This window comes from Lactuca serriola, chromosome 6, assembly GCF_051521515.1.
Source record: "Lactuca serriola cultivar US96UC23 chromosome 6, Lser_US96UC23_V15, whole genome shotgun sequence".
Lineage (NCBI taxonomy): Eukaryota > Viridiplantae > Streptophyta > Magnoliopsida > Asterales > Asteraceae > Lactuca > Lactuca serriola.
Window position 1 is genome coordinate 21,216,854 of NC_136413.1, and position 12,423 is coordinate 21,229,276.

The window sequence follows — 12,423 nt, forward strand, 5'->3', positions numbered from 1 at the left end:
GCTTCTTCCTCTTCTCCGCTAATCAACATAGAAGATCAAGTTCATAATTCAAGTGATACCGACACCGAGCCGAGTTCTCCAATTGTTGGTCATTCCTTTGAAGACGTTCCGTTTGACAACTACATAGCCATGAATCACACTCCACCTCACAATCCCAACCCAAACCCAAATAATCAAGATTCCAATACCCCACCCCAACCACCAAGACAACAACAACAACAAGAACCTCTCATTGATATGTCACCTTGGAATCAAGCCCCTCCTCAAAACCAACCCAATTATCAACAACCACAAAACCAACAATACCACCAAAATAACCAACCTCAAAACAATGCTTTTCAAGTTCAACAAGTACATTACCCAAATCAAGCCAATTACCAACACCCTCCAATATACCATAACCCAATATACCCTAACAACAACCTCCCTACAACCAATACCCTAACTACCAACATTATCCACCACCAATCTACAATCATCAACCATACCCATATCCACCTTACCAACAACCACCCAATTACTTGCAACAATATCCAGGGTGTGTGTGTTTGCCGTTAAAAAAAGTAAATAACTATATATTTTTGCACAATGCGCGCGGATTTGCCTAGTGTGTGTGTGTGTCTATATATATATATATATATATATATATATATATATATATATATATATATATATATAGGAGGCTGTTATATACTTAAGCTTAAGTGTGGATCTATCAATACTATGCCATTTCTTTTTCTTTTGTTCTAAAAAATAAAAAAAAAATTGACTTCATCTCCTTGTGATATTCGTTTTTTTATTTGACAAAATCTGATCATCATCATTATTCTTTGCTTCTCAAGATCATAATCATCGGATTTCATCATCCATCTCATGTCGTTCGATTTTTTTTATTATTATCCATGTATCCTTACAAAGCAAAATCCAACAATAATAAATAAGTTTAGCAGTTAATTCATCAAAAAACGGAAAATCGTATTCACACACGAATGAAATCCTATAAATTTGTTAGTGTATATTAAATTTAATTTATAATACATGTCTTCTTTGAAATAGCATATTAACACGTGCCTTGTTACGATCATTTTTTTTGCAATTGAATTGGGGAAACAACAGACTTAGTTTCTAATTTATAAAGAAAAGAAGAAGACAGTGATCAAAAACAATGAATTTCCAGAAGAATTATCGGCAAGAAATTTTGAAGGATGGGAGAAGAACATTATAATCAATGATTAAAATGGGAAAATTGATTAGCGATTTTGAAGTCATACGTGGAGAAGATCCTTTGATACTAAAATTAAGGAAATCACAATACTAATTTGTTAGGATTTATATCAAAACTATGATGTTTTCATTGGTTCCACATCTAAGCTTAGATGTATAACAACCTTATATTGACTTTTCATATATATATATATATATATATATATATATATATATATATATATATATATATATATATAGAGAGAGAGAGAGAGAGAGAGAGATAAATTCAAATGTTTTTAGCAAATATTGTGTGCCTAAATGCAACAATCACAAATTAACGATTAATTCATTAATTTATTAAATAAGTAAGGGTATGATAGTAATCTTGACTAGAATTAATTATGGTAAAGATTTAAAACATTTAATATCCCTTAAAAATTAGACAAATCAGTTTAAAAACCCTATTAGCCTTCGACCTCCCGTATCACCTTCTTCATCATCACCTACGTCATATCACCATTGCCGCTTCTTCCTCCCCCTTCTCCACTGTTAGACACTGTTATTCATTGTTGGAATAGGTCCGCCGTTGTCGTCTTACACTAACACCACAGCTGTCGGATAATAAAGAAGGAGTTTCATTTCAAATCGTAGCCCTGGTATGTGTTTTTTACTCAATTTCTGATTTCATTATATTTGCTAATGTGAAACGCATGAAATCAAGATTATAAATCAATTATGTGTTTTCTTAGTATTGTCGACAAATAAAATATTGGTATCATTCGTTCATCATAATTGTGGCATAAAAAGAAGCTTTTAATTTATGCTTATTTATCTCTCGCATGTTCCATATCTAATTATATGAAGTATTGGCTGCTATCTAGTTTTTTATTTGTTGAATTTTATGTGCCAATGTACAGCCCTTTTGATGTACCTTTTTGATATATTATTATCATTTGGAATTCTTGGGTTTAGACTGTTGCCATCCCTGATTTCATATAGGTTTTTTATACATTTCATTTTGCTTAGATTTGTTATTTAATCTCCTTATTCATCAATGTATTCTAACAAAATACCTATGTTTTAAAAAAATTAAATACAAAATATAGTATATTCTAAAAGTACAAAGTTATATCTTTTAATGTTAATATATGGTATATTGTTTCATAATTATATGTATTTCATGAGATTTTGCATAATTTTTCTGCACTCTAAATGATCGATAAAATGCTTATAAGATCACATTTTTTTCATTGCGGTTTTTAGGATTACATTCTATTAGAACAAGTTACAATTCTTTAATGTGTACTGCATTCTGTTAGAATTCACAGTTTTTATTCTTTTAGAATGCATTGAACTTTTTAATATTTGAAAGTTGATTATGTTTTCTTTGTGGATTTAGGTTTTGAAGAGGCTGCCATTTACGTGGAAAAGTAAGGAAACATAGAGAACCAACGTGTATTCTAGCAGAATGTATTATGTCATAACATACAAAACGTTTCTTAAGAATAATATTCTTTCAGAATTGATTAGTGTTTTTGTTAGATTTTAATGTTTTTTTAATCATTCTTAGTGATAATCTTTAAGAATTATGTAATTCTTAAACCGTTATTAGTCATATTTTTTTTAGAATGAATATAATAATTGTTTATAGTCTTATTCTTTACGAATTTATATTATTCTTGATAATGTGTTGTATAATTCTTTAAGCGTATTAAATATAAAAAATATCTTGAATGAAACCATATTCTGCAAGAATAAAATCGACAATATAGATCCTATTTTATGGTTGGCATTCTGTCATTCTAACAGAATAAAATTGGATTGATAATTTTGAATTAATTTAAAATATATATATATATATTTAAAAATAAAGGAATAATTATCCCTATAAATCTTAAAATTTCCTTTTTTAATATAGGTTAATTGACTAAAATGCCCTTATGCTGAAATTTATGTGATTATATGGTACATGTTACCCTATTGTAATATCATAATATTTGATATTATTCCATCCGGTGGTCTAGATCTGTACAATCTGGCATACAAAAATTAGTAAAAACAAAATAACCTAAGTATATATATATATATATATATATATATATATATATATATATATATATATATATATATATATTGTTATTTAATAAAAAATAACAAATAGTTATAATCTTAATAGGATAAAATAAAATACCATTGAATTAAAAAGAGTTATATATGAAAAAACTTAAAAAATAATTGATCATTCAATATTTATTAATAGATTAAAAAAAATCTTACCACCCTAATGTTATCGACTATTGAGTGGTGACAAATTCTAACTATAAAGAAAAAAATGCAAATAAGAAAATAGTTTTTGTAAGGATGTTACAAACATTCGTCCACTCATAGAAATAATACTAAACAATTGAAGTTACTTATTCATGAATAAGGTTATGTTTGATAGTTGTTGACTGAGAAAGTGCTGACTGGGAAAAATCTGTCTGGGTAAAAAATCTTTACTGAATAAGAAACCATGTTGTTTGATTTTACATCTGACTGAATGTGTTGAATGATGAAAAATGATCATTTTACCATGTTGCTCTATATAGTGATGGATGAAGTTGTTGAATAATTATAAAAACATACAGACTGTCATATAAAATGTAAATTACACGCAAATCATTTAAAAATTCAAATAAAAATTGTCATATAAAATTTAAATTAAACATAAATCATTTAATATCCAAATAATAACATAATGAAATTTAAAATAACATAAAATTTTAATGTAAAGTAGGTGAAAGTAGTTGATTCGCAATTTGATCACACAAAACATGCATATATTGAACGACTTCTGGACCCCATTATATGCATTGTATGTTTTTTTCTATCAATTCATCCACCTTGGACGTTCGGAGTAACCATAGTGTTCTCAATATCTGTAAACAAGTCATCTTGTATATTGTATTTCCTTATAAATTTATGGACCGCAACACAAGCAATGAATATGTCTCTTTGCACTGTAAAGGATAAGGAGTCATTTGTTTTAAGATTGAAAATCTCGCCTTTAATACACCATAAACACGTTCAAAAACGTTTCTAAGTTGTTCGTGAGCATCATTGAACCTTTCTTATATAGTTAAATGTATGCTTCTTCGAAAATCGGCTAACCAATACTTCGTATTGCGGTACAGAGCCATAAACATGTGAGTGTTTGTATATACGACGTCACAAAGGTAATATTTATCTGCAAAATGAGTGTGATGTATATTATATAAAAAATATAGATAATAAAAGTTATATAAAGATTACAAACCTGGTGAAGGAAATGGAAATCCAGAAGTCGGATTAAATGCAACTTCTTTCAAAACTCTCGAATCGTGTGTTATATCCTTCCATCCAGCCCAAACAAATGTGAATGTCATATCAAAATCACAAATTTCTATTACATTTTGAAAACAATCACCTTTTCCTTTGTCCCTATAACGGGTTTGTTGATCAATGGGCACAACCTCATGTACAAGAGTTCCATCTAATGCACATATTTCTTCGGAAAAAATCTCTTTTAACCGTCTATGACGTTTCGAGTTATGACTTGTTGGTATTATAATTTCTTTTTCAAAACACATCATTGCAGTTAGGACCTCATGAAAACATTGATGAATCATTTGCGTGGAGTGTTGAAATCTTTCCTTAATCGTGCAAGAACGTTCATTATGACCTATAACATGTAAGAACATAGTCATCTTCTCTTCAATGCTTATTGTTTTACTAGCTTACAACCAATTTATTTGGGGTAAAATGGTTGCATAATAATACAAACACCTCTTGTGTAAGACGCATGATATCGTAACATTGTGTAGGGTCTATGTGCATCAAACCTTGCGTATACGCATACCCTCTTGAATCATTCTATGAATTTTGTTTAGCCTTCGCCAGTTTGACCTCAACCATTAAAACACAAGTAAATGAAAAGTTACAACTTCACCATCAGAAACCATATTTGACCTGTTACAAATAATTACAAATAACATGTTAAAGTAAAAAAAAAAAAAATAATGCACCAAAAACTAGAAAATTACAAAAGTAATCTTTAATATCCAATAACATAACATCCAAAGTAACAAAAGTCATCTAACAAAAAAACTAGTAAAAATGATTCAAAGTAACATCCTAAAAGTGATCAAACATAGCATCCAAAAGTCATGCAACAAAAAACTAGTAAAAATCATTAAAGGTAACCAAACTTCCTACCCGCACCAATCACCCACGACTCACAACTAGTAAACGAAAGTTGTAACCAAACTTTCTGAACATCAACACTTTCACCGAATAGCAAAAGAGCGGTCTTATTTCTTTCATTTTTTTTTTCTCTCCATTCCATTTTCTTCGATTTATCCATTTATGCATTAACATCCCTATCCATTTCACTTTTTTCAATTCTTTCATTTTTTTTCCACCAATGACCTTGCAAGCTTGACAATATCCTCTTTAACTTCTAGTTCCCTTGCATCTCTTTTTTTCACCAACTCTTTTGTTTCCACCAACTTCATTATTTTTTAAATGCCTCAAAGATTCTTCACTTGCACTTACGTATTCTGTTGCGGTTTCCATTGGAACATCATCATCAAAATCATGGGCACTAAACTCTTCAACATGAAGAGGGAGTGTAGAAGATGGTTCCCGAATTTGAAAGTCGGTCGAGGTCAACCCTTCAAATAGTTAGGTGCAAAGATCAGAGAACAACATGGACTTAGATTTCAATAACTACACGAACTTGTTCAACTGGATACATTTTTTATAAATACTAGCATTTGCTATAAAAATAATCATACTAGTATTTGTTATAAAAATATTGCATTTCCCTCTTCCTTCCATTATTCATTGGTCAAATTAAATTTATTTTTTATAAGATCATATATACTGATAATTTTGTTTTTCAGTTTCACCCAAACAACATACTTTGATTTGTGGTAGTCAAAGTGGTTTCTTATTTGCTTCTGATCAACCTCTTTACCGTGTTCGTTTATCAAGTTATCACGTATTGTCTTCCATTCACTTGCTTTAAGCCCAAAACCCTCACGATCATTAATGGTTAGTTTGTGGATACATGCATCAAGAAAGGTTTTGTCCTCACTCTCGTTCCAAACCAACATCCTAAGACATAAATATTTAAACTAATTTATCATAACTTTTATCAAACTCAAGAGTAGTTTTAAACATAAAATAATTTTCTACCAATGAAATCAACATCATCCTAAATAATAATAGCACAATTAAGGTCAACATTGCCAACATATACCCGAACAATTTCATAACATTTGGATTTTAATTTCATAACATTAGAACAAACAAGATTTCTAATTTCATAGCTTATAAACAAAAAAGATTTCTGATTTCATAGCTTATAAAAAAAATCTGATTTATTATTTCATAGCTTATATACAAACAAGATTTTTGATTTCATAACTTATACACAACCAATTTCAGATTTCACTACATTAGAGCAAATAATGATTCTGATTTCATAGCATTTAAACAAATAATTTCTGATTTCATAACATTAAAGCAAGACAAATTTTTGATTTCATAACCAATTTTAGATTTTATAACATTAGACCAAGAACAATTTTTTATCTTGTAACCAATTTCATATTTGTGATTTCATAAATCTTACACAGAAGGAGAATGAAGACATATTTCTGATTTCACAGAAAAAACGAAGGATTTTGCTTACATGTCATGACGTCTTTCTGGCCGGAGGTCGGACTAAGGGAGGGCGGAGATCCGACTAAAGGAAGACGGCAACGATGGAGAGTTGTCAATGGAGTTGGCCAAGTTTTCTTGTTGGGTATCACTTTTACGTCACGATGGGAAGAAAGAAGGGAGAGGGTAGATACGTCATTTTTTTCCAATCAGTCTTATTTCGAATCTGATCGAGAAAGTGAGACGGGTTAGACATTCTGATCGAGAAAGCTTTTATCAAACACATGGTGTCTGACCGAGTCAACCAAAATCACTGACCGGTCTAGTCACACGGGTATCAAACGGCACCTAAGTCTTTTTATTAAATAATTTTACAAAAGTATTGACATTTTAATGAAGAGACACATGAGTTAAATATACAACCGACAAATTAGACTCATAATTGAATTGAAGTTCAAATCGCATCGCAGGTTGCATTTGCAGCCGCAGATCACTTCGCCCGCCCAAACTCCTCTTTCTTCTCCCCCAAACTAATTTGAAATCCACTTAAATCTCTCTGCAATCTAATCTTCGATCTACTCAATTCAGATGGCTGCCAACGCTGATTCTGCTCCGTCTCCTCTTTCTTCGGTGTGTAATCGTTACTCTGTGTTTGTTTTGCTTTAGCTCTATAGACCATCTTTGATGCTTTGCTTGTTAATCGACTTCAATGAATCTTTGTTTTTTGCAGAAGAAAGAGAACTTGACACCAGTTAATTCAAAGATTTCGGTACGTTCTACTATAATTTTTCATCTCGTTGTCTAATATTTGTTACGAGTAACAAACCCTAATTTATGTTCCTGCTTTCAGGAATTGAGAGAATCGCGAGCAGAACTGTTAGATAGAATTCAAAATTTGAAGAATGTAAAGCTTTGATTTATGATTGATTGTTGGTTTATCCCCTTTTTCGTTCAAGCTATTAACTACGTAGTTCTGTGTTTTTTTCAACGCGTAGGATCTTCAAAGTTGGAGATCAAAATTAGATACTCAAGTTAAAAGCTACCGTGATGTAAGTATCTCTTGTATTATTATTATTATTTTTTTTTTTAATTTTTTTTGAAGTGTTCACTGCAAAGCTTATAATTCACTGAATCATTACCTTTTTGAACATAATTCTTCAACTTTTATTTCATTTTTGTGAAAATGCCAAAGAAAACACTACAAGAATTGCATTTTTGTAAAAGATTAATTGATATAAAGTGAATGAAGCTTGTGTTGCAATTTGGAATTGTTTATACAGGAGCTTTCAGATCTGAAGAAAACATTGAATGTGGAAGTGGATCAGCTTCGATCTGTGAGGATTTTTTCAATGCCTTCCATTTTTAATTATGTATATATTTATATTATGGTTTATGCTACTAATTTATATCATGGTTTTATGGGATCTAGGAATTTCAAGAACTAAGAACAACTCTTCAACAGCAACAAGAAGATGTTACTGTTAGTTTACAGAACTTGGGTGTAAGTTTTTTTTTTTTTTTCATTAAAGTGATATCTGGATAAATAATACTTAAAACGTATATTTATTTATATGTTCAAAAGAAACACTCATCATAAAAAGCTTCTTTGTGTACAGTTGCAGGATGTTTCAGGAGATGTTAAAGATACTGAAGGTTCAAAGGTGGAAGGAGATAACATATGAAACAAAGTTTGAATTAAGAGGCCATGGCATGTCCTTAATCGTCTTTTTACCCAATCATATTCATGTGTCAATTTTGTATTGCCTAAAGAACATGGTATTATCATCATCATCATCATCTATGCATGATTAATCCAAACATCTACCATTTTATTAATGGATCTTGCAATGATTAGTGATTAGTTATTATTTCTATTTGGAGGAGTTTATTATTTTGTTTATTTATTATTTACAAGAATGCATTTTGTTCACAAGCTCGAGAACAATTGGTATTTTAGAAAAGAGAAATCAAATATCGTCCTATTTTTTGTTCTTACACACTTAAGATTGTGACACTTTGCATATTTATGTTGTTTAATATAAGTAGCCTTACTAATTACTACAATGTTCATTAACCTTTATAACACATAACATAAAGTGTAAGTTTTTTTATAAACGATAAATTCTATGAAATCAACTAGGTTTCACAAAAATTCGATTGACATTGAATATTTTTTTGTTTTAAATTGGATATTTTGTTTTTTGTTAATTTGTTATAGTTCTGACTGACCGGTCAACCAGGTTGCCAATAAATGTGACATACAAATATGGTATGTTGACGTGTCAATTTTGATGATGTGATACCGTGATACCAAAATATGTAAAAATTGAAAAAAAAATCTAAAATATAATGATTTTTCTGAAGTTTTTAAAATATAGTGATTTTTGGGATATTTATCTAAAATATAGTGATTTTTGTGAAATTTTCATGTATGGTCATATTTATAAACTAATTATGTTCCCATTAACTTTGTTTTATTTAACATCTTAAAAAAACAATAAATAGTATAACTGAATGTCATGTTAGAGTAAATATTTGATTGTTAATATAAACATTTTAAAATTTCAACTAATGATATGTATAAATAGTTTTAATGACTAAATTAAAAGATTTGAATAGTTGATTAATCGTCAATAACATTATCCCTTTTGTAAATGATAATACTTTTTTAACTTCAATATAGCATTGTGATATATATAGTTGAAGGCAACATTTTCTTACTCTACCAATCTTAAATCTACAATGATTAGAAATCAAGAAAACACATGAGATTAGGCTTGACAATCGGGTTGGGTTTGGATTGACGGGTCACGGGTTGGCGGTTAAGAAGACATAAACTCAACCAAACTCATATAATATAGACAAAATTGCAAAAATGGTCCCTGTAGTTGTCAAATTTATGCAGTTTTGGTCCAAAACGAAATGTTGGTGCACGATTGGTCCAAAACCGAATCTTTTTAGTGTTTTTGGTCCCTGTACACTTAAAATGACTATTATGCCCTTCATATTTGTATTTTTTATTTTTTATATTTATATTATTGTTTTTAATTATTAAAAGTCTCTCTCTCTCTCTCTCTCTCTCTCTCTCTCTTAAGAACACCCTCCAGATGCTACCCTCTCAAGAACATCCAACATATCCCACCATTATCATTTACCACCACGATCCGCCTACTACCATTTTCGTTCACTACCACCATCCGCCTTTCATCATTGTCGTTTACCACCACCATCCACCTGCTACCATCCTTGTTCTCCACCATCCCCTTAAGAACACACACAATCATTCTTTCTCACTCCTCCTGCCATTATCTCCATTCGTCACCACCGTTCACTGCCGACAGCCCGACCACCTCCATCTCCCCCACCATCACCTTTCCTTCCCTAACCTGATAACCATTCGTCACCACCATTCACCTGAAAAATCAAATCAAAACGTCGAAAAATTGACGGATTTAAAGAAAATGGTGGATGTTGAACCACATATCCATCTTTCTCGAGAGGCGGTCTTGAACCACAAAATTGTTCTATGCGTTGAAATGTGGATTGATGTCAATTTTGTTATCGAATGGCCGATGCTGCAAAAGGTAGCTTGAAGGGAACAAGTGAGGTTGATGGTGGTGACGCAATCAGAGAAAAAGAGAGTTGAGGGCCAAGGTTCTACTTCCCCGACCTCCTTCTCCCAGATCAACTTCTACTTCTTTCGAACAAGATGAGGTTAAGAGGATACGAAGTCAATTTCAAGGTTCTGAGATTGAAATTGCCCTCCTAGTTCGAGCTAAAATCAAACAATGGTGTAGAAATCGAGCAACCGTGGGGAACGAGACGACGATCGATGGTGGTGATAGTCCAGTTGTTCCGGGTGGTCGATGACCGCGAATTTAGGGTTCTTCAGTTGAATCTTTCACTTGATTTTGTGATTCCAGTTGTTCGAGCCTAAGTTTGTTAATGACATCTAGATGTCTCGCCGTTACATCATGTATCTTGTTATGGATCTCGCAATGGAAGCCGCCACCGGAGCTAGGGTAACAGAGTCGCCATCGAAGTGGTGGTGATGGTGGTCTTATTTTAGGGTGTGGTGGGGTGTGACTTAATTGGAATGGGTGGTCCGATGATGGTGTTGAGAGAGAGAAAGAGAGAGAGAGAGTGTGTGTGTGTGGTGGGTTTATTTTGTTTTTGTTTTTTATTTTATTATAAGAATAAAAAAATAAATAAAATAATTTAAAATATAATTATTGAAGGGGCATATTAGTCATTTTAGGTGGGATGTGGACCAAAAACATAAGAAAATACAACCATAGGGACCAAAACCACACAAGGTATTTAAAATTGGACCAGTGGTGCACCAACATTTCATTTTGGACCAAAACTGCAGAAATTTGACAACCACAGGGACCATTTTTGCAATTTTGTCTATAATATATGGGTTGGTGGGTTGGAAACTTCAACCCAACCCAATTCATATAACCTGTTTAGGTATATATTTGTTCACGGGTTTAAAAGTTAATGGGTCAAATCCAACCAATATAACTCGTTTAATAAATAAGCATCACACTTTCAAAAATGAGGATTTTTTTAACATAAAGTCATAGAGTGATTAAACAAATTAATATAAAAAATGTTTTCAACATAAATTGATAGTCATTAACATCCAAATAAAATAGAAAAATGAAAATATTCATATAAAGTGGTAGTATTCTTCGTTCATGACTTGTGAGTATCTAAAAATGACGACATGTTTTTTTCTTTTTTTATTAGGGCGTCGCAAACACAGACTAGACACATACGTTTACGGAAGGAATACAATGAGACGAAATATTATAAATACGGAAGGAAATCAGATTTCATTAATAATTAAATATATCTATTTTTTTAAAATGTTATATATATATATATATATATATATATATATATATATATATATATATATATATATTGGTTTCTCCGCGAACCCAAACAACCTACGATGTAAATGGGTTGGCGGGTTGGCATGTCAAAAATCTCAACCTAGACCCGTTTTTTTTTTTGGGTTGAGTCAGTGTCAGTTACGAGTTAGGTCAAGAATTGCCACTCCTACATGAGATTCTACATTGAATTCTTATAGGTAAAAAAATTCATCCTTTTTTCATTAACTTCTTTGAATATAAGAAATAGACTTTAAATATTTAACCCTCTATACTCCGTCATTTAAAGATTCTGAAGATTTCAGAAGAGACTTTGCAAATGAATTTATCTTTTTAGGTTTCAAGTTCACGTTTGATGCAATCTCCAGAATATAACTATCCACAAGCTTTGAAATATTCTTTAATGATTTTAAATCACTACCCATTTCTTCAAAAGTTATAAAAAATCTTCATAGTTATAAAGATTCGATCATTATTTCAAAAGAGTGTATTATATAATATATCAAAATCAATATTAATAACGTGCCTTCTAGCCACACCGGAAAAACTAAAGATACTAAGGACGAGCCTCTCTAGGAGAGTTGACAGCCTGTCGGCCCTTCTGCCCTGTCATGGTTCAGTGGCCAACCTG

General features: G+C 31.1%; 1 protein-coding gene across 1 annotated transcript; it reads left to right on the plus strand.

Annotated features, from left to right (window-relative positions):
* The first annotated feature begins 7,338 nt into the window (after positions 1-7,338).
* LOC145058046 (uveal autoantigen with coiled-coil/ankyrin) lies at positions 7,339-8,765 on the plus strand. The gene is made up of 7 exons (XM_079005965.1): positions 7,339-7,521; positions 7,622-7,660; positions 7,742-7,795; positions 7,887-7,940; positions 8,172-8,225; positions 8,321-8,392; positions 8,508-8,765. The coding sequence occupies exons 1-7, from the start codon at positions 7,480-7,482 to the stop codon at positions 8,571-8,573; spliced, it is 381 nt and encodes a 126-aa protein (XP_078862091.1). The 5' UTR covers positions 7,339-7,479; the 3' UTR covers positions 8,574-8,765.
* The last annotated feature ends 3,658 nt before the right edge of the window (positions 8,766-12,423 follow it).